The sequence below is a fragment of the Talpa europaea genome, assembly GCF_964194135.1.
Source record: "Talpa europaea genome assembly, chromosome: 15".
Lineage (NCBI taxonomy): Eukaryota > Metazoa > Chordata > Mammalia > Eulipotyphla > Talpidae > Talpa > Talpa europaea.
Window position 1 is genome coordinate 1,066,001 of NC_140083.1, and position 26,903 is coordinate 1,092,903.

Consider the following 26,903-nt stretch of genomic DNA (forward strand, 5'->3'; position numbering starts at 1 on the left):
GCGCGGAGGGCGCGGGCGGCGCTCGCCGGGCTCTGCGGCCCCGGGGTCTGCGCGCGCGGAGCTGCCCGGCCCGCTCGGAGCGCGGCCCCCGCCCGCCGCTTCCCACGCCGCGCCGGCCCGCGCGGGGCACCTGGAGCCGCCGGGGCCGGCGCCGCAGGTTGATGCGCGGCGCCCTCCGGGACGCGCGAGGAGCCATCTTGGAACCAACTTCGCCAACTTCGGCAAAGTGCTCTCGCGGTGGAAGCCGCGGGCGAGGCCGGGCGCGCGGCCCCCGGAGAGCCCGCCGGGGCCCCCGGGAGGGCGGGGCGCGGGTCTCCCCGAGGGCCCGGCGCCGGGCGCGCGGGGGCCGCCGCCGGGGCGCGCCGGGCGGGTGCGCGGCCGCGCCGGGTGCATGGATTGTGCTCGGGCGCCCGGCTCGGGCTCGGGCTCGGGCTCCGGGCCATGGCGCCGCCGCCCGTGCTGCCCGCGCTGCTGCTCCTGGCCGCGGCCGCCGCCCTGTCCGCGCCGGGGCTGCGGGCGGCCGCCTGGGAGCTGCGCGTGCCCGGCGGGGCCCGCGCCCTCGCCCTGGGGCCCGCGTGGACCTACGCGCCGGACGCCGCGCGCGCGCCGAGGGAGCCGCTGGACGTGAGCCGCGAGGGGCGGCCGGCGGGGCAGCGGCGCGGGCCGGGCGCGGGGCCCCGGTGTTGCGCGCGCCTGGGGGGGCGCCCGCCGCCGCCGCTCGTCCGCCCGGCGGCCCGCGCCGCCCCGACGGCCCTGCGCCTCCGCCTGCGCGCGCGCGCCCTCGGCCCCGGCGGCGGCGTCCGGCCCCGGCCCCGGCCCCGGCCCCGGCGGGGACTCGCCCCGAGCGCGGAGCTGCGCGCGCGGGCGGTGCTCGCGGTGCCGGGCCCGGGCGCGGCGCGGTGCTTCCCGGCGCGCGGCGGCGAAGGGGCCGCGCTGCACTCGGCGCTCGCCGCCCTGACCGCCTTCCCCGCCTGCCGCTGCCCCGCGCGCGCCGGGGCCCGCTGCCCGCGCCGCCCCGTCTGCCGGGCGCCCGGCGCCTCGGCCCGCCTGCGCCTGCTGTGCGCCCTGAGGCGCGCGGCCGGCGCCGCGCGGGTGGAGCTGGCGCTGGAGACGGCCCCGGGCACGCGCCCCCCGGCGGGGCAGGGGCTGGGGCCGGGGCCGGGGCCGCCGCGGCGGGCCCGACGGGGCGCCGGCGGTGGCAGCACGAGCCCGCAGTTCCCGCTGCCCAGCTACCAGGTGTCGGTGCCCGAGAACGAGCCGGCGGGCACCGCGGTCATCGAGCTGCGGGCGCACGACCCCGACGAGGGCGAGGCGGGGCGCCTGCGCTACCAGATGGAGCCGCTGTTCGACGAGCGCTCGGGCGCGTTCTTCCTCATCGACCCCGCCACGGGCGCCGTGACCACGGCGCGCGAGCTGGACCGCGAGACCAAGGACACGCACGTGCTCAAGGTGAGCGCCGTGGACCACGGGTCCCCGCGCCGCTCGGCCGCCACCTACCTCACCGTCACGGTCAGCGACACCAACGACCACAGCCCGGTGTTCGAGCAGGCGGAGTACCGCGAGCGCGTGCGTGAGAACCTGGAGCTGGGCTACGAGGTGCTGACCATCCGCGCCACCGACGGGGACGCGCCCTCCAACGCCAACATGCGCTACCGCCTGCTCGAGGGCGCGGGCGGCGTCTTCGAGATCGACGCGCGCTCGGGCGTGGTGCGCACACGCGCGCCCGTGGACCGCGAGGAGGCGGCCGCGCACCGGCTGCTGGTGGAGGCCACGGACCAGGGCCGCGACCCGGGCCCGCGCAGCGCCACGGCCGCCGTGCACATCGCCGTGGAGGACGAGAACGACAACTACCCGCAGTTCAGCGAGAAGCGCTACGTGGTGCGCGTGGCCGAGGACGTGGCGGTCAACACGCCGGTGCTGCGCGTGCAGGCCAGCGACCGCGACCAGGGCCAGAACGCGGCCATCCACTACAGCATCGTCAGCGGGAACCTGCGCGGCCAGTTCTACCTGCACTCGCTGAGCGGCAGCCTGGACGTGATCAACCCGCTGGACTTCGAGGCCATCCGCGAGTACACGCTGCGCATCAAGGCCCAGGACGGCGGCCGGCCCCCGCTCATCAACTCCTCGGGGCTGGTCTCGGTGCAGGTGCTGGACGTGAACGACAACGCGCCCATCTTCGTGAGCAGCCCCTTCCAGGCAGCCGTGCTGGAGAACGTGCCCGTCGGACACTCGGTGCTGCACATCCAGGCCGTGGACGCGGACGCGGGCGAGAACGCGCGCCTGTGCTATCGCCTGGTGGACACGGCGGCGGCCCCCACGGGGGGCGGCCCGGCGGCGCCCCGAGACCCCGCGGCGGCCCCCGCCTTCCCGTTCCAGATCCACAACAGCTCGGGCTGGATCACCGTGCGCGCGGCGCTGGACCGCGAGGAGGTCGAGCACTACAGCTTCGGCGTGGAGGCCGTGGACCACGGCTCGCCGCCCATGAGCGCCTCGGCCAGCGTGTCCATCACCGTGCTGGACGTCAACGACAACGACCCCGCGTTCACGCAGCCGGTGTACGAGCTGCGCCTGAACGAGGACGCGGCCGTGGGGAGCAGCGTGCTGACCCTGCGCGCCCGCGACCGCGACGCCAACAGCGTGATCACCTACCAGCTCACGGGCGGCAACACGCGCAACCGCTTCGCGCTCAGCAGCCAGAGCGGCGGCGGCCTCATCACCCTGGCGCTGCCGCTGGACTACAAGCAGGAGCGCCAGTACGTGCTGGCTGTGACGGCGTCGGATGGCACGCGCCAGCACACCGCGCAGGTCTTCATCAACGTCACGGACGCCAACACGCACCGGCCGGTCTTCCAGAGCTCCCACTACACGGTGAGCGTCAGCGAGGACCGGCCCGTGGGCACGTCCATCGCCACCATCGGCGCCACGGACGAGGACACGGGCGAGAACGCGCGCATCACCTACGTGCTGGAGGACCCGGTGCCGCAGTTCCGCATCGACGCGGACACGGGCACCATCTACACCACCACCGAGCTGGACTACGAGGACCAGGCGGCCTACACGCTGGCCATCACGGCGCGGGACAACGGCATCCCCCAGAAGTCGGACACCACGTCCCTGGAGATCCTCATCCTGGACGCCAACGACAACGCGCCGCGCTTCCTGCGGGACCTCTACCAGGGCTCCGTGCTGGAGGACGCACCCCCGTCCACCAGCGTCCTCCAGGTCTCGGCCAGCGACCGAGACTCGGGGCCCAACGGCCGCCTGCTGTACACCTTTCAGGGCGGTGACGACGGCCACGGGGACTTCTACATCGAGCCCACGTCCGGCGTGATCCGCACCCAGCGCCGCCTGGACCGGGAGAACGTGGCCGCCTATACTCTCCGGGCCCTGGCCGTGGACCGGGGCAGCCCAGCGCCCCTGAGCGCCTCCGTGGAAGTCCAGGTGACCGTCCTGGACATCAACGACAACCCCCCGGTGTTCGAGCGGGACGAGCTGGAGCTGCTGGTGGAGGAGAACAGCCCGGTGGGGTCGGTGGTGGCGCGCATCCGCGCCGACGACCCCGACGAGGGCCCCAACGCCCAGATCATGTACCAGATCGTGGAGGGGAACGTGCCCGAGGTCTTCCAGCTGGACCTGCTGAGCGGGGACCTGCGGGCCCTGGTGGAGCTGGACTTCGAGGCGCGGCGGGAGTACGTGCTGGTGGTGCAGGCCACGTCCGCCCCGCTGGTGAGCCGGGCCACCGTGCGCGTCCGCCTGGTGGACCAGAACGACAACCCGCCGGCGCTGCCCGACTTCCAGATCCTCTTCAACAACTACGTCACCAACAAGTCCAGCAGCTTCCCCACGGGCGTGATCGGCCGCGTGCCGGCCCACGACCCCGACCTCTCCGACAGCCTCCGCTACACCTTCCTGCGGGGCAACGAGCTGCAGCTGCTGCTGCTGGACCCGGCCACAGGCGACCTGCAGCTCAGCCGGGACCTGGACAACAACCGGCCGCTGGAGGCCCTCATGGAGGTGTCTGTCTCTGGTGAGTGGCCCGCTGGGGTGGGGGGCAGGGAGGAGGCCCCCCGGGGCTGCCTGGACAGCCCCCGGGACTGCCTGGGGCCCTGCCTGGGGATTCGAGGCCTCCGGTCAGCAGCAGGGCTGGCTGCCGCGTGTGGACCCTGCTCCTCGCGGCCCCGGCCCCGGCCCCCTTCCCTCAGCGTTTGCTTGGCGCGTTCCGCGGCGGCCGCGCCTCCTGACATGTGCTGTCGCCCTGGCGTCGGGGTTATCCGCGTGGCCGGGTGCTGATGAGGCTGCGCCCCTGTCTGGAAAGATCAAAGGTCACTGCCGGCCGTGGGTGCCAATTAGTCCCCGGTGGGACCGTTGGAAATTGCCGGCTGGGGCCTGAGTCACGCCCGTGCCGTCTGCGCGGGTCTGCCGGGCCGTGCGCGCCGGCTGTGTGGGAGCCTTTGAACAGCCTCGCCTCATTTGATCTTGGCTTCGGCTCCTGGACGCGGGCTTATAATTTGGGTGTTACCGCGGGGCCTGCCCGGGTCGGTGGTGGAGCCGGTGAGGGAGCCCCACCTGCCCTCCCAGGCGGGGTGACCGGGGCCGTCGGCTGGCCGGCCGGCAGCTTGGCAGGGAAGGCCCAGCTCTCCAGGTGGCGGCCCTGCGGGCCAGGCGGGGCGGGGGCCGGGGAGAGGCCCCGCAGCGGGCGTGGGAACTGGGAGGCGGGAGAGAGAGGGAGTTGGGGGAAGGGCTGGAAAACAACTGAGGTGCGTCTGGCGCCTCCTTGGGGGCCCGGGGCCCTTGACCCCAGAGGCAGGGGGTGGCCTTAGTTACAAGGCCAGTCTCCCCAGGAGGCCGCGTCTGGCTCTTTGAGACGAGTGTTCAGACGGGAGCGGCCGGGGTGGCTTCGGCTGCCGGGCTCCTGACCGGGCCTGGCCTGGGTCTGCGAGGGGCGGCTGCCCGCAGGCCTGGGCAGCGCGGGCCCTGCAGGGGCGACAGGGAGCTGTGAGCGCGTGTGCACAGCCCCGGGCCATTGTCCTCTGGGGTGGATGTTCCGCGTGGCGGTCTCTAGGGAGTCTCCTTGCAGAACCCCTGTGGGCTCTCATTTTGCCCCCGTCGCTCTGTGGCCGCCGGCCGAGTGGAGGGCGTCGTGTCCACGCCAGCGACTTGGCGCTCACCCTTCCTGCCCCTTGGGCTGCAGGGGGCCGGGCCTGCTGGAGCCGGACGCCTTGTGAGCCTGGAGCAGCGGGAATGCGAGCCCCGCGCTGGCGGGACGGCGGGGTTTCGGGCAGAGTTCATGCCCAGAAGGCAGTACCCGGGGCCTCTGGTGTCCCCGGTGGGCTGCGGCCTGGAAAGCAGGGCCCGCGTGGGGGTCTCGGGACACTCGCTGTGTGAACAGCGCGGGGCTCCGAGGCCGTCCCGGGTGACTGTGCGCCCCCGGCTGCAGGGGGCAGGTTCCCAGCTCTCCCTTCCGAGCCCTGTGCCGAGGCTGCTGGGAGGCCAGTGGTGCTCCCGCCCCTCCAGGCACACGCACGCCAGGCTTGGGGTCCGGTCCCGTTCTGGGGTACATGGCCAGGGAGCCGGCGCGCCTTGCGTCGAGCCTCGATGCAGAGGAAGCCAGACCCGCTCGCTCGGGCCCCGCGACTCAGTGGCCAAGTCCGCCGGGGCGACGGCTCGCTCGTTGTCCTCGTCCTGCAACCTGGACGCAGAGGGTCACGGAAAGCCCTGGGATGAGATCCCCATGTGAGGTGTCGTCAGCTGCCCCCCACTCCCCACGTGCTGCGGCAGAGGGCGAGGGGGTGCCCCGAGAGGCCTGCAGGTTGGGCCCCAGCTGAGCAGGGACGAGGGCGGCCTCCGTGTGGGGCCTCTGCTGTCCCGGCCTGGGCGCCGCACACAGTAGGTCTCAGCAAGCACCTGCGGTCACCGCGGGGCCGGGAGCGGGGCCGGGGCACGGGCAGCCCCCCGCCTTCTGGGCAACCTGGAGTCCTTTTTTGTTTTTAGGTTCAAAGAGCAGCTTTATTAGAAAAGGGAGCAGGCAGTAAAAGACACTTGCGTAGACACAGGCGGGCAGGAGGAGCTGCCGGGAACCCGGATTCTGCTGAGCCCAGAGAGCCTCCGGCCCCCGCCCTGCCCCCCCCCCCCCAGCCTGCTGCTTCCCTTTCTGGCCGCCGCTGCTGGGCGTGCGCGTGTAGGTGCGTGCACACACACGTCCGTTACCTTCCTACGATTCCAAAAAAAGCCTAATCTAAGTGACACCCGAGCGCGATAAGCCACGGTGACTAACGCCAGCCCAGCCTCGCGCCCGTCCGCTCTCGGCGATCAGGACTCGGGCGGGGCGGGCACCTTTCATCCGCGGCGCCGAGGCCGCTGCCCGCCCGCCTGGGTGTCTGCCCCGGGCCTGCAGCGTGCGGGTGGCGCGGGGCTGGGGGCCGGGCTGGGGTCTCGCTGCACAGAGACCCGGCCGCCTCCCAGAGCTGGCAGCCTGTGCCGGGCAGCGGCCCCGTGGGCCTCAGTGTGGTCGTCCTCCCGCCCCCGCCGGCCTCCTCCCCGCGAGATTCCGTAGGTGAAGGATCAGCTCCGTCACTCCCGCCCGGGGCCAGCCGGTGCTCCCTGCCCCTGAGGCTGGGCGCAGGGTCAGGTCGTGGCCCTCCGCGGGAGCTCCCCCGTCTGTCGGTGCCCGCTGGTCCCCGGGGAGCTCATCTGGCCTGTGGGCTTCTGCCCAGCCTCACACAGCGCCCGTCTGTGCGGCCTGAAGGTTCTGTGTTGCTCAGGGCCTTCCAGGCTGAGACGGGGGTCAGGACGTGGGCTGGCCCTCAGCCGTTGGACCTCGCTGGATGGGACATTGGGGCCTGTTTAAATGTCGGGGCTTCCCGGTCACCTGCCCCGCAGAGCCCCATCGCTACGCCTGGGGGCCAGAGCAGCCTGCCGGTTGTGGAGGCTGCACCCTGGGCGCCGAGGGTGAACCTGTCCCCAGGGGCCAATGGGGCTGCTGTCCTGTGGGAAGGACTGGTGATTGGCGGGAGAGGCCTCCTGGCTTTACCCGCTGTCTGGCCACGCGGCCCAGGGCGCCCGTGCCAGGCCTGCCCAGCGGCTACAGCGTGGCGCCTCGGGACCCTGTCTTCCGCCAGCCTCGGGGCGGCACCTTGCTCAGGCTGGTGCTAGCTGCCCTGGCCAGCCGTCAGCTCCCGCAGGGGGCCGGGCAGGTGGGCGCGGCCAGGCGGAGCAGCGCGGGCATCTGGGCGGAAGTGACTTGCACTTCCCGGGCGAGGATCCCGGGCGTGTCGCGGCAGCGCTGCAGTCGCTGAGCTGGGGGGAGTGAGCGGTCTCCGTCACCCCACAGTTATGTGGCGGCACGGGCGGGCGCTGCCATTCAGAGCCTGGGCCGGGGGAGGACAGAGGCGGGTAATTGTGTCTAATTACCAGGCCCCGGGGCTGCCTGTGACCCGCTGGGTCCCTCCATCTGCCTCTCGCCCTTCCCTGCCTCCCAGGCCTCCTCTTCGGGCCTCATGGGGAGGGGTGCGCCCTCATGCCTCGGGGCCCCAGGGGCAAGTGGTGCTGTGGCGAGTCAGCCCCGGGCCCTGGGATCTTAGCCGCTATCCGGGCTGGCCCTGGGCAAAGGCACGGTCAGTGTTTGCTGAGTGGATGCGTGATGGCAGGCCGCAGGAACAACATAGCCGACTCCGTCCTGCGAGCTGACATGGAGGAAAGCTCTGCTGCGCCCTGGCTCTGCCAGGGGACTGCTTGGTCGGGGGGCCGGGGGTGCGCAGGGGAGCCCGGGCTGCGCCTTAGGGCTGTTCCAGCGCTGCCAGTGTGGACGCAGTGGCTGGGTCCTGTGCCGTCCGGCCTGCGCGAGGCCGGTGGCGATGGCCAGGCAGGGCCACTGGGGAGGCCGCTATGTCCGGGCAGCCCTCGGTGGCCGTCTGCTGCTGGCAGAGGTGGCCGCCGTCTCGTGGCCGTCTCCCCGCCAGCATTGCCCTGGGACGCGCCGCTGCCCATGCTCAGCAGCCCCTCCTGGGAAGCTGCGGTTCGAATGCTCAGCCCCGCTGGGCCCCCACAGAGCCCGAAGGCCAAGGGGCTCTTGGGCTAGGGTGACCCCACTGGGCAGCAGCAGCGCTGCCCAAAGCCAGCAGGACGGGTGGGCCAGGCAGAGGGGCGTCAGGAACACTCAGGATTTGGCAAGTAGGTGAGGCTCTCGGAAGGACCAGGGCCGGCGCGGGCCCCAACAAAGACCACAAGCCCCCCGGTGCTGGGAGCCCTGCTCCACCTGCAGTGACGCAGGGGCCCCTGAGGACGCTGCCGCGGGGGGCAGGTGGAGAGGCTGGTGGGGCACCGGGCAGGGTCCTGGGTCCTGCGGCCTCCTCATGTGCGGTGGAGCAGGCGGGGTGGCCCCGAGCATGGTGGGGTGGGGCTCTCGGGACCCCGCCAGCACCCGCACCTCTGCACTGGCCCCTGAGGGGACCCTGGACTGTGGTTCCTGCCCCCCCTCAGGCTGTGGCAGGCGTGGGGGCAGGATGGAGGCCCTGGACTGACTGTGGGGCCTCCTGGGGCTCCTGCCGCTGTCCTGACGGGCTCCGCTGGGGTCGGCCTGCGCTTGCCGGCGCAGCCATGGGCTTTGGGAGCCCGGGTGGGGCGCGGGAAGGCCCCGCCTCCCGGGCCTTGGTCCCCAGTCCTGGGCATCTTTCCAGAGGGTTCTGGGCGCATCCCCACCTGGCCGGTGGCACCGGGTCCCTGAAGCTGGAGCACAGCTGCCGACTGGTGTGCTCGCGCCCTGTCGTCCTGCCCGGGGGCCGGGTGCAGCTCGAATGTTGGGTGTTCTAGGAACGTCCCCCTGGAGAGGCAGCCTGGGGAGGGTGAGGCCCGGAGGGCGACACCCCCAGGACTTGTTGGGACTTGGGTGTGGGCCGGGGAGAGGGAGCCTGGGCCGCACCTGTGGGCTGTGCCCTCAGGTGAGGACTCTGCTGTGTGCAGGGCCGGGGCCCGGGCCGGGGGGTCACCCCTGAGTGTGGAAGGGAGCGTGTGCCGTCTGTGGCCTCCTCCCTCGGCCACCTGGCCAGCAGACCTGCTGCCCACCCAGGTGCCAGGTGCAACTTGTGCTGGGGTGGCGGGGCGGGGAGTCCTGGGTGGGGTGTCCGTCTGGAGGTGCCATGGGAGATGTCAGTGTGGGGGCGCCAGGGGAGATACCAGCCTGGGGGTGCCAGGTGAGGGTGCCAACCTTAGACCCTGCCTGGGCTCTTGGCCACCATGTTCTCTAGATCCTTCCGGGGCAGTGAGCGCCTCTTTGTGGGGGCAGGGGACGGGGAGGTAGACTAGGTTTAGTCTAAGAAAAAACCATAAAAGTCTCATCAGCCAAAAAAAATGAAACCTGGAAAAACTTCAAATAGTCGTGAGTCCGCAAAGTGGGAAATCAGCACTTTCTGCCGAGCCGGCTCGTGTTTTTCTGGGGTGTGGCCGCACCGGCTTCCGTCCCCCAGCCCGGGGCGACCCGGCCGCCCTCCTGCCTCTGGAGCCCGCCTGGGCGCGGGGCTGGGGTGTGCGCCTCCCGCCCGGCGCGGTTCTGGAGACCAGTTCTCGGGGTGTGGGCTGGTCCGTTTGGCGTCCCGGTCCGTCAGACTGCTCAGGTAGCTCTCGGGAAATCTGTGCTGCCCGGGGCGGGCGAGCAGTGCACGGGACCCCAGGGGGGCTCGTGGGTCCCGCCCCGCAGGTCTGAGCCGGTGACCCCGCCGCGTGTCTCTTCGGGGGAGCGCGGGGCCCCTGACCCGGCTGCAGCCTCCCGCTCCTGCCCCTGAGCAGACCGATGCGTGCACGTCGGCTCACACGGCTGCCTCACTTTGGTCCCGCAATTCCCAATTTTCCCTCTTCCCGGGACGACTCTCCCCAACTTGATCTTCGAGTCTGAACCAGTCTTGCCTGCCGTGGAGGCCCTGGACGCGTGCTGGCCTCCAGCTGCGGTGTCGTCCTGCACGGGCAGGGCTGCGGCCTCGTGAAGGCCCGAGGTTGCTCTCCATGGCGGTTGAGGCCACTTCCCGTGGCCCACACAGGTGACGGGCTGGGAGTGCAGGCCGACACCCCACCGCAGGCCCCCACCCCCAGGTGCCAGAGCCTCAGGCCTCGGCTTAGGGGGGCAGCCCCTCGCCGCCCCCGGGCTGTGTGGAGGCAGCGGCAGGCGCCTGGGGGTGGACGTGGGGGCCACACCACTTCCCGGGGCTCCACCCAGGAGTGCAGGCCTGATCTGCCGGGGAGTGGGTCCTGTCCCCGCGAGGCTGGAGCCAGAGGCACCACCAGCTGAACCACCAGCTGAACCCAGCATGTCCAGAGCCCCGCAGTCTCCAGGAAGGAGCCTCTCCTGAGTGGTGGGACAGCAGCTGTCCAGCTGGAGTCCCTCGGATGCTGACCCAGTGCCCAGAGGGCAGGTCAGGTCCCTGAGGGGCTGGGAGGAGGTGCCTGAGGGCCCCCTGGGTGTGGCCTCGCCCTCCTGTCCCCTGGCCCTGCTCTCGGCCTGAACCACCTGGTTTCTGATTGGGGTGCGAGTGCCCATCACTGGGGGGAGGGGGCCGTGACGCTTCCGGCTGGTTCCTGATTCCTCGGCCATGGGGTGGGGACACGTCGGTCACTTTCATTTTGAGACAGCCACGAGCCGCCCGGGTGGCGGGCAGTGGTCACGGGGCCACTTCCAGCGAATGGACCCGGGGCAAAGGGCTGCGGTGCTTGCGAAGTCCCCCGCAGGTCAGACGCGCAGGTGTGGCCCAGCCCGGCCAAACCCTGGCGCCCTTCCCGCCCCGCGGAGGGGGAGCCGTCCCTGGCGCTGGCCTTTGTGTGGCACCGGGCAGGCTGCCGCTGTCATTGTCCTCCGGGTTACTCATCAACCACCTCTGCCCAGGGGCTGCGGTTGCCGTGGTTACCGCGGGGCTGTGAATGTGATCTGGGCCCTGGGGGAGGGCCGGGCTCTGCATGAAAGGGAATCTCCAGTGGGCGCTGAGCCCTGCCGGGCGCTGGCCTGTGCGCTCTGGGCAGCCGGGGACTAGGCTGTGGCCAGGGGCCAGGCTGGGGTTGCCTAGGAGAGACTGGACCCCGGGAAGTCATCCTGGGGACCTGTGGTGTTCTGGGGGGCCCAGGGGACCAAGGCTCAGGGAGGGGCAGGCAGTGGAGGGGCTGCAAGCCCAGGGTGTCAGGAGAACCCAGGAGGGAGCTCCACACTGTGGACTGCCTGGAAGGCAGTCGAAGCCCAGAGGTCGGGGCTGGCGTGGGACCAGCACCCCGTGAGCTCCCGAGTGGACACAGCAGCCCGGGCACCTTGCTGGGCCCAGGAAAGGCGTGAGGCCGGGGGTGTCCGTGTGTCCAGGGGAGTGAGGTGAGGTGCAGCATTGCTCACGACGGCCAGCCAGCCAGGAATAAGCTGGTGAAGGTGGGCGGAGACAGGCGTAATGAGAAACTCAGGAAGATTTAAATAAAAGAGGGGATTAACCACGCTCTGGGCAGACTCAGGCCCGAGAACGGTGTATGGATTTAGTGCAGCGCCAGCCAAGCCCGCGGGATTTTGGGGGGGAATTGGAAAAAAGGTACTGGCCGATTATGAAATTTATATATAAGTGCACGCACGTTTGCGGGTGAGTAACGCAGCGAATGTCACGTGTACGTGAAGTTGTGGGGAAGCGGCAGCGTATTCTCGGGGAGCAGCAGGGCTCGGCCTCTGGCAGCCGAGGCTCGTGAAGAAGCCGTTGTGATTTCGTGGGTCCCTCTGCCCCCGCCCGCGCCCTTCCTGACCCAGACATGAAGTCTCTGCAGTGGCGCAGCCCCTCCTCCATGGCACAACCCTCGTTCCGTGGCACAACCCTCGTTCCGTGGCACAGCCACCTTCTCCGTGGCACAGCTCCCCCTCCATGGCACAGTTGCCCCCTCTGTGACATAGACGCCCCCTCCGTGGCATAGTCCCCCTTCCGTGGCACAGCCGCCCCCTCCCTGGCACAGCTCCCCGTACCATCTAGCACAAGTGCAAGGCAAATCTCACCCGCGGGGCATGGGGGGTGGGTTCCCCAGCGAGGCCTTGCAGGACGGTGGCCTTTTCTGTCCACCCCAGGACACGGCGTGCACACACACACACTAACGCGCACACAGAACAAAGCATGGGGCTCGTGCACAAGAGCTCACACATGTGCGTACATACCACACACACTCCACTAGCACTGCTGTGCACACTCTCCTGGCACCTTTCCTGTGGCCAGTGAGTGTCCCCCATGAGTGACCCCTGTGGTTGGAGGTTGGGGGCAGGAGAGGTTGGGCTCCTGCCTGGACCTGGCAGCAGTGTTCGGCCATCACCCCCTCTCTTCAGCCCCCCAGCCATGCCCCTGTCCCTGCGAGGGCCTGGGGTGCCCCCGGGGGTGAGAGCCCTGCCCCACTGACCGACAGCATGACAAGAACAGAGGCCAGCGGGAGCAGGCGCTGACCATGGCTGGCTCCTCGCAAGCCATCTGTGCTTCCTGCCTACAGCACCCCATTCAGGCAGCCCCGCACCCCATTCTCACCTGGACACTCCCGGCATCCCTGTTCTCAAGCTGGACACCCCCACGGTGTGTCCCACACTAATGGCTGTAGCCCCGTCTGTCCCCCACCAGGCTGGGGGGCTTGAGGGCAGCACCATGGCATTCCCTCTCGGCACCCCCAGATCTGGGCCTGGCACCGAGGTGGCTTGTTGAATTAATGACCAACGACAATCAAACTTCTTTGCGCTAGAATTACAGATTAAGATCTTGAGGGAGATTTATTGCACCAGGTAATTTTTAACCGTAAATGAGTTGTGAGCGCAGTCGGCGGGCGATTCCTGCAGAACTTACTCCCTTTTCAGGCTCCCGGGGGCTCCTTGGAGGGAACTCGGGGTGCGTGTGGTTCTGCCGCCGGTGACAGCAGTGACCCTGCCCCGGTGCCCGCGCAGGACAGCGCGCCTGTCCCCGGCCGGGGCGTGTGCGAGGATGTGTGCGTGGGGTGTGTGTGCAAGTGCACAGGTGTGAGTGTGTAAGTGCCAGAGCAGGATCGTACCTGGGGGTGTGTGCGTGAGCAGTGTGTGAGTGAGTGAGGACGTGGCACGGGTGTGCATGCGGTGTGGGGGCGTGGGGCGCGCTCTGCCAGAGGACAGGGATGGGACGTGCAGGAGGTGGGAGGAGCAGCGCCTCGCGGGGGCAGGTGGCCCGGCTGGGGACGCAGGGACAGGGGCTGGGGGGGCGTGGGGCGCGTCTCCCAAGCTTCCGTGCAGATGGCGTCCAAGCGGGTGGCTCTGAAAGCCTGAGACGGGGCCGCGGACCAGAGGGGCCCGGGATGGGTCAGCGTCGAGGAAAAGCCCAGCCGGCTCACAGCAGGGGATGGCGCTGGCCCTGGTCTGCCCTGCCCGGGCGGGGGTGGCCAGGGAGAGGGGCCCGCGGCTCCGGACGCCGACCTCAGCATCTGGGCGCGGGGAGGGAGGCCCGGACGGAGCCAGGGCCAAGCCCGGCGCAGGCGGACACTGCAGGACGCGGCCGTGGGGGGGGGGGGCGCCAGCACCGCACTCCCCTCGCGGGACTGTGGCACGCTTCCCCGGGCGGGGTGTCCCCCAGCGGGGTGCCCCCCAGCGGGGTGCCCCCTCCGTCCCCAGAGCCCCCGGCTAATCACGGAAAGCCGCGCCTTCCCCGGCTAGAGTCACGCGCGTGCGGCCTCTGGAACTGGACGGTGGGAATTTTCTTAGCAAATATTTGAGCAGAAGAAGCCGTGCTCGCTCCCCGCTCCCCGCGCCGCGGGCCGGCCAGTTCATAGACGTCTGGGCCAATATTTGATCTTTCCGCGGAAGAAAGTGACTCCGGCCACGCCCGCGGGGGCGGCCAGGGCCCCGGGAGCGGCGAGAGCAGCTGTCGCCCGCGGTGGGTGGCCGAGGGCGGCCGAGACCCTGCGGTGGGGCTGGGGTGGCCCCAGGCAGCACCCTGGTCCCGCAGGTGAGCCGCGGCGAGGCTCCCCGCCTGCCCCTCTGACTTGGGGCGCACACCCCCGGCTCGGGCTCCCGTGCGCCGCGTGGTCCTGTGCGAGGAAGCCGGGAAGGGGCTTCAGGGCCCCCGAGCGGGGACACGGCCCCCCAACCCCTCCTTGGGCCCAGCCCCTGGGGGAGGCTGAACCTGCAGCGGGTCCCGCCCCGCGGCCCGCCCACCCCCCTGGGTTTCTGAAGGTCCCGGGGTTCCCTGCCGGGTGCCGCAGCTGGGCGCGTCAGGCCCGCGGGGGTGTGGGGGCCGGGCCGGAGCGCGGACGGTTGGGGTCCGGGCGGCTGCTGCACCTGTGCTCAGGTGTGCTCGCTCCCCGGGGCACCGTGTCTGGGGCTCTCCTCCAGTCCCTTTGTTGTCGCTCTTTGCTCTTAAGTAGCTACAAATTATCGGGGTTAGAACCCTCCTCGCAGCTCCCGCTCCTCATTAAGCCTCCGCACCTAATAATCACTCTCTCTCCCGGGTCCCGTGCTCGCCCAGGGCCCAGTCCCGGCGCAGGCGCTGCCCCTCTGTGCCCCTCGTCTTGGGGGGGTCGGTCGGGCCCCTCCCTGGGGTGAGAGCAGAGGCTGGGGGCCGGCAGTGGCGCACGCTCTGGGGAGACCCCACCCCATCACGGGTGGGGAAGAGGCTCAGGCATTGCCAGGCCCCGGAGAGGGTGGGCGCGGTGCCCTCGAGACACCTTGATGGGCCTTGGGGACTTGCTGGTGGTGGCCGATGGCCCCCCACTCCTTGGTGAAAGGCTCCCAAGCCCTCCCTGATCAAGAGGAAAGGGACCGCAGGCTCCCCGGGGCGGGCGGCTTTTTAAAAACACAGTCCCCGGCCCCCCGGGGGTGCAGGGGTTGAGTCTCAGCTCTGTGAAGCTGCCCACAGCCTCTGCCGCCCAAGTGCAATCCCCGCCAGGGAGCTGCCCCCACGGCGCAGCAGACCTCTCCTGTCCCCAGGGCTCCCTCAGCAGTGGGTTTCAGTGGATCCACTTGTTCTGCTCCCCACTCTGTCTCTGGGGAGTCCTCTCAGCCCCGCACCTCTGGCCTGCCCTCGCGCCCCCACGGCCCTCGCGCCCCCACAGTCCTCGCGCCCAGTCGCACCCTCTCCCCTCCTGGGCTCCCCCAGCTCTGTGGCGCGTGTGTCAGTCCAGACGGCACCGGTCCCCAGCCCCCGTCCGCTCCACAAATCTAAAAGCTCTGAAAGCCCAAGTGAATTTTGGAGAAATTCATTTGGTGGCAAAACTTGCCCCGGGCTCCCGTGAGACGGAGGACACGGGTCCTGCCAGCGTGAGGCTCGTGCGTGTGGCCGCAGGCAGAGTCCGTGTTTGCCGCGGGGCCTGCTGGTGCCTGAGATGGCGAGCGCCGCGGACCTCTGCCACTTCAAAGCATTCCGAATTCCACAACCACCTGGCCCCAAGGGTTTCAGATAAGGGTGGGCCATTTTCACAGCTGCGTAGTATTCCCTCGGGTGAACACACGCACCCCTGCACGCACGCACACTCGCACGCACGCACACGCCCGTCCTGCTTGATTCACCTCGGATCTCCCTGGTGGAGGAGGCTTGGCGCTCCCGGGTGTGCGCTCCCTGGATTTGCTGGCCCGGCTGTGGGAAGGTCCCGCTCCCGGGTAACACCAGGTGTCTGGCGGCCTCCTGTGTTTCTGGGCCCTGGCACATTCGAGGGGCCCTGGAAGGAGGTCAGGGCACCTGGAGGGGGGCTGCCCCGGCATCCGCGGGAGAGCCCCGACCACCCCTGGCCTCTCTGACCTGGACTCGGAAGCAGTGGGCACTCAGCCCGCAGCCGGGGCGCAGGGGCCTCGAGTCCACGTGTCCCCTGGCCCCCGCTCTCCGTCAGCTGGGCAGCGGGTGGTGCTCGTCCCCCTGAGCTGGGGCCACCAAGGGCAGGAGGACCAGGTGTGCCCTCCAGCCAGGCCATCCTGGATACTTGGGGTCTGAGCCGGCTGCGGGGAGGGCGGGCCGGGGTCTCCCGGTGGCTGGGGTGGAGGAGGGGGCGCTGGGCCCTCGCTGTGGGAGGGGGGGTCTCTGGGCCAGGGAGCGGGCACGGCGGTGGCCAGATTCCCGCTGACCGTCCAGGGTCCACGGGGACTCGTGAGCAAGACAGAAGTGATGGGAGCTGGGGGGGGGGGTAGGAGGGAGAGGAAGGGTGGGGCCGGACAGTGGGGTGGGGCCGGCTGGGGCCAGCCGGGAGTGACGCCCTCCTGTGCCCACAGACGGCGTCCACAGCGTGGCGGCCCTCTGCACGCTGCGGGTCACCATCATCACGGACGACATGCTGACCAACAGCATCACCGTGCGCCTGGAGAACGTGTCGCAGGAGCAGTTCCTGTCCCCGCTGCTGTCGCTGTTCGTGGAGGGCGTGGCCACGGTGCTGTCCACCACCAAGGAGGACGTGTTCGTCTTCAACGTCCAGAACGACACGGGCGTCAGCGCCAGCATCCTGAACGTGACCTTCTCCGCGCTGCTCCCCGGTGGCGCCCGTGACCGGTTCTTCCCCTCGGAGGACCTGCAGGAGCAGATCTACCTGAACCGGACGCTGCTGACCGCCGTGTCCACCCAGCGCGTGCTGCCCTTCGACGACAACATCTGCCTGCGGGAGCCCTGCGAGAACTACATGAAGTGCGTGTCCGTGCTGCGCTTCGACAGCTCCGCGCCCTTCATCAGCTCGGCCGCCGTGCTCTTCCGGCCCGTCCGCCCCGTCCATGGCCTGCGCTGCCGCTGCCCGCCCGGCTTCACTGGCGACTACTGCGAGACCGAGATCGACCTGTGCTACTCCAGCCCCTGCGGGGCCCACGGGCGCTGCCGCAGCCGCGAGGGCGGCTACTCCTGCGAGTGCCTGGAGGGCTTCACCGGTAGGTGTCCCCGGGGCGGGGGGGGCTGAGGGGGCATCCCGGGGCCTGGGCTTCCCCGTGGGCATCCCCTGGGGTAGACGTGGACCATGGGGACCCTGGAGTGGGCACAGGCTGTGGGGGTGCTCAGATGGGCGTGGGCTGTGGGGCTCCCTGAAGTGAGTATGGCTTGCGAAGAGGCTGGGGGGACACGAGCCGCAGGGGGCCCCTAGGGCAGCCAAGGACTGGGGGGCCAGGGTGGGCAAGGTTTGGGGGTCCCACAGGTGGGCACGAGCCACGGGGAGTCCCAGGCCACCTCTGCCCTGCGCGAGGCACCCAGTTCACACCCTAGAGCTCCCGGTGGGGCCTCTGCTCCTCCCCCTCTGCCTCGAGTGGCCCCCAGGGCCAGGCCGGTGTCCAGTGGGGCAGGAAGCCTGTGGGGACGGCCGCAGGGGTGAGTCCCGGGTACGGTGCGTTCACAGAGGCTCCCGAGCAGCGCAGCGGCTGGGTGCCCGGTCAGCGCGCGCGTCTGCTCTGCCCGTTGGGGGTGAGCCGAGGTGGTCCGGGCTGCCGGCCGAGGCTCGTGGGAGCAGGTGGGGCACCCACACTCTGGTGGCTCCGTCCTGAAGACTGTGGAAGCCAGGAGGACGGCCTGGCCTGGCCTGGAGCCCGTTCCACCTGGAGCGCTGGGGTGGGTCACGCTGGAGACGTCCAGGAGGGAGCTCGGGGCCGCGTGAGCCTCGCGAGGACCCCGCGGGGGGAGGGCGCGCCGGCTGGAGGGGCCCCTAAGGTTTGAAAGCTCGTTTTCATCGCGGGAGTCATTTCTGGGAAAGTAACGACCGGGGGAGGGCGGAGTGTGTCATCGCCGGCGGCCCACTGACCATCTCGATTGGCCTGGGCCTCCCTCGAATGTCTTGGGCTCTGAAATGACCCTGCGCCGAGACAGGGCCATCAGGCGGGCCCCCCGCGGCCGCCCCTCCCCGCTCTGCCTTTGAAGCCTCCTCCCGGGCGGAGGTGATTTTGCTGGCTGATTCTCGACGAAAGGGCCCTGTCGTCGCCCGGGTTTTATTACCTGCTCCCTGGTAAGCCGAGCCCCGGCCGCTGGGGAAGCTGGAACGGGCCCAGGCGGCGGGAAGGCCCTGCTTCCTGCGAGCCGGCCAGGCGGCCCTGGGGGGAGGGCGCGTTTCAGGGGAGCAGCCGCCCTGCAGCTCTCGGCGTTTCTCAAACCCACCCTGGCCCTGGAGACGCTCGGGCGGGCTCTCTGGACAGGGAGAAGGCTCTGCCCGGCCGGGGTGGGCGGGGGTCCGCAGCCAGCCCCTCTGAAAGGGACGTTCCGTGGCCGTGATGCCTCCCGGCTCTGCTCCCGCGGCCGAGCCCATCGGGCGGGACAGATGCTGCCCCTTCCTCTCTCTGCGCCCCTCAGGGCCGCTTTGGCACTGGCCCCGCATGGGCAGGTTTGGAAGGTTCCCAGCTCCTGGACAGTGTCTGTGCCGCCTGTCGGAGGGGGCGCCCACAGGCGGAGGCTGTCGGCCATCCTGCGCGCCCTGGCGCAGCCTCTCCCTCGGGGTCCGGTTACTCCCGACTTTGCTCTTGGACCCGGACTCTTGTCTCCGTCCCGGGGTCTGGCGGCCCTGCGGCCGTCCCCTGCTCCATGCCCAGCTGCCCAGCCCTGCACGGCACGGGGCCCTCGGCCGCGGTGGCCATGGTCACTGCACCCGCTTGGGCGGTGTTGGTGACGCCGGCCTGGGCCCCGTGCCTGCTCGCCCGGGTGGACGGCGCCGGCTCCGGGAGAAGGGCCTCGTGGGCGCCCCCCATTGGGAGCGCCGTCCAGCCGCGCCGGGTCCGCAGCCCGAGCGCTCATCTCCACTCGGGCGCCGCCTGGCCTGTGGTTAAAGCTCAGAGAAGGCGGACCAGAGTCCTTCCTCAAGGAGCACTCGCTTCAGGTGCTCGGACGCCTCCCGCCTCCCCTGGCCCGACGCTGGCCGCCACCATCCCGGTGTGCAGAGTGTGGCCCCAGGCCCGGCCCGGCCGAGGTGGCGGCTGTGCCCTGAAAGCCGGGGGTCCTGCCTGTCACCCCCCTGCCCCCAGCATCCGCCGTGGGGCCTGGGAACCTGCGGCTTCCACTGCAGTGACCGTCCTCCAGGGCCAGTGATCCACACCCTGGCTGGGCTGCGTCCTCCTTGGTGTCACGACGCAAGGACACCGAGTGAGCCTGTGTCGGCGGAGGGCAGACCCCGTGGCCTCCGGGCCTGCAGAGGGCCTGGGCCCATAGGATCCAGCAGCCTCCTGGTAATGGGGCCTAATCAAGGGTCCTCTGCTGTGTTCCTGAGCCCCCCGGCGGGTCTTTCCTGCGCTGCTTAATTCTGGTGGCCCCACGTGGCCCTCGGCGCCACTTGGCTCAGGGCAGCTTGTACCCCCCCATATCACACCAGCCTCTCCCCAGTGTGCCCTGGCCCAGATGCCCCTCTGGCCGCGAGGACGCCTGGCCCAGCCTGCCCTGCCCGGCTCTGTGGAGCATGTGCACAGGTGCGTGGGGCGAGGATGCCAACGCCATGTCCCCAGGCCTGGGCGCAGTGTGACGTCTGAGCGGGTGACCTGGGGGGCCTGGGGAGCCGGGTCTCTGCAACTCCCACTGCGCCCCCCCCCAGCCCCTTCCCCAGTGGGGACACACAGGCTCTTGGTGGAGCCCTCGGCCGAGGCCCCACGAGGCGGGTGGTGAGGAGATGGATCCCGGAGCCGGGTGGGCGGTGGGGGAGGCCCCTCTTCCTGGACATCTGCCTGCCCCGGGCCACTCTCCCTCCTCAGCACCAGGCAGGAAGGGGCCTGGAGCCTGCCGTGTGTGCGGGCCCAGAGCCTTCATTCCAGCCGAGCCCGGACACGTTGCTGTTTGAGATTTGGCACTGTCCCCCGCTAGCTGATAAAGTGGGGCACGCCCCTCTGCAGCCTCACACACCCGCCAGGCTTGCCTGCACCCCGGCTGCCTCTGCAGACCCAGCAGGAGCACGCCCACCCCTCGGCGGCCTCCAGCCGCCCTCCCGCGGCCCCCACTGCTGAGGCCCCTGCACTCCCTCCCCCAGGGTGCAGCCAGGCCCCCTCTGTCCCACCTGCCTGTCCTCCCAGAACCAACACCCCAATGTCCCTGCGTCATCCGAGTGAGTCCGCTGGGCCTGGGGGTGCGCCCTGGCCTCGGCTGGCGACCCCTGCCGTGACCTCGCCCGAGCCGCCTCTGAGCAGCCTCTCCTGGAACGGGCCAGCCTGTTCCCGGGGTCGGCGGAGCCTGGCTGCAGCAGGCTGGGGCGCGGGGCCCTCGGGTGCGGAGGCAGCATGGACGAAGGTGTCCAGACCCTCCCTCGGCCCCCGCTTCAGGCAGCCAAGATCTGGCGACCCCTGCACCAGCACCTGTTACCTGGGCGACCCCCAGGCCCCCGGCCGCCCCCGTCCCCCCCAGCTGCCCACCTGGACACTTCCCAGGCTGGGGACCGGGCGCTCTCTCTCCAGAGGATCCAGGCCCTTTTTCTGGGGGACTGTCCCCAGAAGAAGATTCCTCCTGACCCTGGTGCCCGTAACAAGGGACCCCTTGGGGGCTTATCACAACAGGCACCGTGGTGTGGGCGGGGCTGTGCTCCCCGAAGGCCCTGAGGGCCCTTCCTTCCCCCCACCTGGTGCTCCAGGCCTGGGAGAGACCTTGGTGTGACCAGGTAGCAGCACAGGCCCCTGGCCAGGCTGCAGACACCTTTTTCGGGGCCCCCCACTGAGCTCACTCCAGGGGCAGTGCCTCAGCACCCCCTCCCGTGGCTGTGAGGGGAGCCCCAGCTGGGCTGCTCTGGGCTCAGGGGCCGGTGCTGCCAGAACCTTCTCTGCAGCAGAGCCTATTATTCAGGTTAGTCGGGTTTCAGCCCTCAAGGGTATAGGTGGCTCCTGGGGGGGAGGGGGGTGCAGAATCCCTTTTTTGCAGCTGGAATGCCTTTTTCATTAGTATTTCTGAAAATGGGTGTGTCTGAAGTTCTGGGAATTTGCTTCACAGACGTTAATGAAGTCGCCCTGTGAGGGCCCCAGGAGTCCCAGGTCCCCGTGGGCAGGGCCTTCCCGGCAGCTGCGCCCCAGGAGCAGGAGCCTCCTGGGACCGTGTGGAGGGGCTGGGGGCCTGCGAGGCGGTCACCGCGCGGCCACAGTCAAGGTCACAGACACACCTATTTCTCTCCATCCGCTTGACACCGGCCTGGGGGCTCCAGGCAGACACAGACCCGCCTTGGGGGAGGAGCGGGGGCTCCCGTGGACACACAGACCCCCTTGGGGGCACCTGCAGCCAGGGACTGAGGCTGCTGGGCCTTCCCTGTGCTGCTGGTTGGTGGGAGGCCAGGGTCGCGTCCGCAGCGGCTGAGCTTTCTCCTCTGAACCCGTGTCCCCCCAGACAAGGCACCCTCTCCCGGCTGGCACAGCCTCCAGAAAGGGGGAGGCCCCCACGTGGGGCCTGCAGGGCCATCCCCCGGGGCTCTGCTGTGCTGGGGGTGGCGGGAGGGGCACCTCAGGCGGTGCAGTGAAGGTGCCCTGCGGGGGCAGGAGGACGGGTGATTTCTGTGCCGACTGTTCCCACCGGCCGCCCCTCTGCCCGTGGCCTGTCCATGCGCCTGCCCCGCGCGCTCCCTGCTGCCGGCGCCCGGGGCCTGGGCTCCTTTCAGGCCTCCTCTGGAGACGCCCGCCCTGCGGAGCTGCAGGCCCAGCTGGGGCCCGGCGCCCGAGGGGCCGTGTCCACTCCCGGTGCGTCCTGTCCTGTCTGCGCAGCCTCGGGTTCCCTGCGGCCCAAGGGTGCCGAGGGTGCAGCCCCGGGAGGCGTGGGGTCTGAGTCCTGCCCGGGTGTTGCCCTCACTGGGGTGGAAATTCTCGTTTTTCTAGTTCAGACAATTCGAAAGGAATTGTCTCTCTATTTGCTTTAAAACTTAAGATGCCAAATCTTCGCATGCCCTTCCGTCTGTGCTGTCCTGCCCTCCCCGTCCCCGGGTCTGGGGCCGTGCCTCCTCCCCGGGCCTCCTCCCCGGGCGGGACACTGACCAGCTGCACCTGACGCTGGCACCGCACCAACCCCCAACCCCAGCCTCCCTGCTCCCCCCAACCCCCAGCCTCCCTGCTCCCCCCAGCCTCCAGCCTCCCTGCTCCCCCCAACCCCCAGCCTCCCTGCTCCCCCCAACCCCCAGCCTCCCTGCTCCCCCCAGCCTCCAGCCTCCCAGCGCCTCCAGCCTGCAGCCTCCGCCTGGGTCCTTTCCGGGACTGAGCGGTGACGTGACTCCACACCCGGGTCGTGCCTGCAAAGCCAGCCTAGCACCCCCCCCCCCCCCCGCCGCGGACCAGCAGCACCCCCCCCCCACACTTTTTCTCCCCGTTTCCCTTTCTTTAAAGCGCGTCTGTGTTACGTGCGGGCGGCAGGCGTGTGCTGTGTCCCCGTCTGTAAGGGGCTGTGAGGGTCACACGCCGGGTGTCCGAGGGCCACCAGCACTGGCCCGGTGAGGGGCTCGCCGGGCTCCGTGCCGCCCTCCCAGCCCCGCGGGTCACCCCTCCACGGAGGGCCGCTCTGGTCCCGCAGCCAGGTCCCCTCGCCCCAGCCCCGGCCTGGTGAGGGACAGCACGTGGCCAGGCCACCCCTGAGCTCTCCGTGCTGCATGAGGAGCCAGCGGGTTTGTGAGGCAGTGGCAGCTGGCGGGGTGCAGGGCCCGCGGGGTCTCTGTGGCTGTACAGATGCGGGGGCACGGGGGTGGGGACCTGATGACTGGGGGCGCTGGGAGATGGTGCAGGGAGGGGGAGGAGCCTGGCTCTGGGTTCTGGGGTCACCTCCCTGGACAGACGGCGGGACCCCCCAGGCTTGGGGGCCTGGAGATAACGAGGGGCGAGTGGCTGGGGGTGGGCGCCCCGGAGTTGCCGCCCTGGCTGCAGCTGCAGGGGCGGGGAGGGGAGGGAAGGTGCCACCAAAATTCACTCCGATTGTAGTTTTAGGACAGACGGGCGCTGGGGTGTGTGGGGTGTGCTCCCCCGAATTCCACGCCCCTGGGCCGCCCGCTGGGCCTCGCCTGGAGCAGCTCGGACGTGACGGGTGGGCCTGCTGCGGGGCGGCCTCGGCATGCTGGGAGGGGTGGGGGCGGCCGGGCCCCGGGACCTGGGCCCCAGGCTGGGGAGACAAGTGCCAGTCGCTGCGAGCTGCAGCTCCGGGCAGCGCAGACCACGCTCTGCCGGGGCTGAGGAGCAAACGGAAGCTTCGGTTGAAACGAGCCGCGGCTTCCCGGGTCGGGCTGAGCGCGCACCTAACACGGCGAGGCCTCCGAGGCCGGGGCAGGGGCCGCGTGTTGCCCAGGCCTCCGCGGGGCGGGGCCGGTCCACTGTGCGTGCTCCAGAGAGCCCCGGGGCCGTGGGGGCACCCCTGCCCGGGCCGCCCCCCCGAAGCCGAGTCGCGGGCAGGAGAGCCAGGTGCAGGGTCGGGCCCAGGCGTCCTGGCGTGTGGAGCTGGGGGTGGGGCCGTGGCCAGCGGTGGGGGCGGGGCCTTCGCTTTCTTCCCCGCGAGCGTTTGACCAGCTGGCTTAGAGCTTGGGGGGCCGCCCCTGCTTGCCGTCACGGTTTGGGGAGCGCCCCCACCCTGTGTTCTCACGGCTGCTCCTCCTCGGGAGGGCACTGAGCCGGGCCACGAGCCGGAGGGCGTGTGGAACCCACATCGCGCGGCTGGGAGGGCGCTGGGCGCCCGCTTGGGGCGGTGTTGGAAGCCTCAGCACCGGCCCGGAGCACCCACGAGCGTGTGTGGGTGTGTGGCTGGTGTGGCTGCTTGTGTGTGCGTGGTGTATACACACGCGTGTGTGCGTGGTGTGTACACAGCCCGCCCAGCACGCTGGCTGGGCCCAGAGGCCGTGGCAGGCAGGACCCTGGGCGGGCGAGCCGGGGCGGGGGCTCAGGAGCGCCCGTCTGAGCAGCGTGAAGCCTCTGCTCGCACCGGGGCAGGCGGCCTGGCTTGGAGAGCGGAGTCCGTGGCTGTCACCGCTCCGGCCCTGCGTGGTCCGGATAGGTTCAGAGCAGCGTGGCCTGGGCTTGCCCCCTTGTTCCAGGGCCGGGATCCCTCTGCGTTCCAGTGCGTCCCCTTAACAGCCAGCAGCTGACGGAACACCGGTGGGCAGGGTCCTCATTTGTGGCTCTGTCAGCCACAGGAGCGGGGAGCCGGGCGGGCCTGTGGGCTGGGGGTGGCTGCTGCGGGGGCCACATCAGGACCCAGAGGGGCTGGGTCTTGTGGGCCTCGGTAGAGGTGGCCGGTCAGCTTGGGCTGCCCAGTCGGTGCCCATGAGGAAGCTTCTGGCCCCTCCCATCACTGACGGACTGGGGAGGGCCCTGGAGGGGCCAGTGGGAGACACAGACGGGTTTGGGAGCAGCTTTAGTTGGGGGGGACTGTGAGGAGGCGGCCCTGGGTCCTGGTGCCCAGCGGGCAGCCCCCGGGGCTGTGGAGTGCTGACCGCCCCGCGCGGGCCTCTTGAGCTCACTGAATCCAGGGGACGCTGTAGGAGCCCGGCCGGCCGGGGGGCGCTCAGAGCAGGCTGGGTGCTGAGGTCGTCCCTTGCTTGGGAGTCGGGGGACCCGCGGGCCCGCCCGGGGCCGGCTGGTGTGACTGGCTGCCCGGCCCCGCGTTGGGGAGGGGCTTCCCGGTGCCCACGGGCCCCGTCCCCAGCCGAGCGGGCGCCGGGGGGCAGGGCTGCCCCCGCTGCCCCGCGTGACGCGCCTGTGTCCCCAGGAGAGCACTGCGAGGTGAGCGCCCGCTCGGGCCGCTGCGCGCACGGAGTGTGCAGGAACGGGGGCACCTGCGTGAACTTGCTCATCGGCGGCTTCCACTGCCTGTGCCCGCCCGGCGCGTTCGAGAGGCCCTACTGCGAGGTGACCACACGCAGCTTCCCCCCCGGGTCCTTCGTCACCTTCCGGGGCCTGCGGCAGCGCTTCCACTTCACCCTGGCGCTCACGTAAGTCCCCGCGGCCCTGCCCCGACCCCGCCATCTCCCTGTGGCCCCCGCCCGCGACCTCACGCCCTGTGACCCCCACCCGTGACCCCCGTGATCCCGCCCCATTATCCCCCACCCACGATCCCCTCTCCATGACCCCCGCCCGGTACCCCCCATGACTCCCCCCACGACCCCGCGCGGCCCGTCTGCTCTGCCCGCCCGGGCCTCCCCTGTGCGCTGCCCGGACCCCGTCCTGCTGCCCTTTGCGTGGGCCCCGAGCCCGTGCTGTGGGCGGCCGGTGCCTCGGCACGTGGCTCTGTAGCTCGCGGGTGCCGCATCGCCGCGGAGCGCACACGGGGCATCCTCAGGCCGGCCGGGGCGGCTGGTCGCGCGGCGTCCCCCCTGGAGCCCAAACGGCCGGTCCGGCCGCTCTGTCCCACCCGCGGAGCAGTGGCTGCTCCGTCCACGTCCTCTCCGGCCCTTGGGGGCGTCCCTGCGTCCCGCTGCTGTCCAGGTGCACCGTGGCACTGCCGCGCTTCGGCCTGCACTTCCTGGGGACTTTGAGCTGGGTGGGGCCTCCGCGCTGTCGTGGGTTTGGGGCTTCCGCGCCGTCACAGGGTGAGGGAGCCCCTCACCACGCACAGACCAGGCAGAGGCTGCACAGACACCCCCAGAGGCCAGCCCGCGGGAGGGCCCGCCATGCCCAGGCTCCCTGCGCCTCCGTGTGGCGTCCCCCGCTGGGGCCACTGCTCCCCGGGGCCTGCTGGGTGGGGGCTGCGGGGTTGAGGGGGAGCACCCTGGGCCCTGATTGAGTGACCTGGAGCTGCTGTGGGAACCTGGGAGGCGGCCACACTGCTGCCCACCCGCCCCCTATGGCAGGTTCCGGCCAGCGCTGGGCAGAGTGCCCCCTCGGGTGTTCTGCTTGGGCACTAATGGGCCTGGCGCCACAGAGTGGACCACGCTCGGCTGTGGCAGGACTTGAACTGGCTGGACCAGTCTGACCACTTCCTCCCCATAGACCCCGGCACTGAGTCCCCCCGTCACCCCCCAGAGCGCGTGGGCATTGCACACACAAGTCCCAGCCCACCAGTTGGGCCCCCGGGCAGCAGCTGCCCGTGTCCCAGGCCCTCGCCCGGGGCTGGCTTTCCCCAGGGTTCCACCAACCCTGACATTAGTTTGAGGCTAACCCGGATGAACCGCCCGGCGCCCAGCGGGCACGGTGCCCGCCGCTGTCTGGAGCACCGTCCCTGCCCTGGGGCCCACGTCCAGTGGTGTCCCCCCTTGTCAAGGAGCGTGGGGTACATGCACCCCAACTTCTGGGGACCAGTCCTGTGTGCCTGGCGGGTCCCGTGTGCCTGGTGGTGCCCGGAGCCCAGCCCCCGCGGGTCCCGAGGCAGCAGCGTCGCTGCAGCGTCACCAGGGCCTCCCGGAACTCGGGGGCAGCGGCGGCTTTGGGGCCTGGGAGGGCCTGGGCTCGTGGCTCCCGAGGGGCGCGCCGCCGTGAGAAAGGTGGGCTGGGCACCCGCGAGCGGCTTCGGTTTCAGGAGTTTCTTTCTCGAGGCTTCTCCTCTTTCCAGTTTCTGTTTGCCAAGCCTCTCCCCCTCGCCAGCCTTTGTCCTCTGCTTCCCGGCCCTCGCAGCCCGGCTTCGGTTTCCAGCCTGCCCCTCGGCACCACCCTTCAGACTCTCCCTTGGGCCGGGACCCCCTCCAGCGCCCCGCTTCCAGCAGCCCCTCCACGCCGACCCCCACGGCCAGGGAGGCCCACGCGGGACCCCAGACTCGGCGCCGGCCCGCTGGGCCCCCAGTCCCTTCCGCGCTCGCTGCAGCCCCGGCCTCCGCTTTCCCGCAGCATCTCCTCGTCGCCTCCCCGCGGCCCGCAGGCGCCCGCGTGCTCTGGAGCTCACGGAGCGGGGCCGGGGCCTGAGTCCGGTTCACAGCTGCCCGCGGCGGGGCCACAGCCGGGCCACAGCCGGGCATTTGCCCCCTTGGCCAATGATGACAGAGACGTCGGCCGGCGCTGCCTGAGCCCCAGCCCCAGGGAGCCGGCGGCCTCTGGTTCAGGGCGGCTGTCGGGGAGCCGGCGACTTGGGGTGTCTGCAGACCCCGTCCTCCCGGGGCCCTTGGGGTGAGGGGCCAGC

General features: G+C 70.9%; 1 protein-coding gene across 1 annotated transcript in view; it reads left to right on the top strand.

The window, feature by feature from the left end:
• Positions 1-441: 441 nt before the first annotated feature.
• Positions 442-26,903, top strand: part of CELSR1 (cadherin EGF LAG seven-pass G-type receptor 1) — a gene marked incomplete at both ends in the record, with an annotated part of 57,439 nt that continues 30,977 nt past the window's right edge. The window contains 3 exons of the mRNA XM_084254498.1: positions 442-4,027; positions 16,196-16,834; positions 24,564-24,786. Of these exons, the coding sequence (XP_084110624.1) occupies positions 442-4,027; positions 16,196-16,834; positions 24,564-24,786 (4,448 nt within the window). The remainder of the gene's footprint in view (positions 4,028-16,195; positions 16,835-24,563; positions 24,787-26,903) is intronic.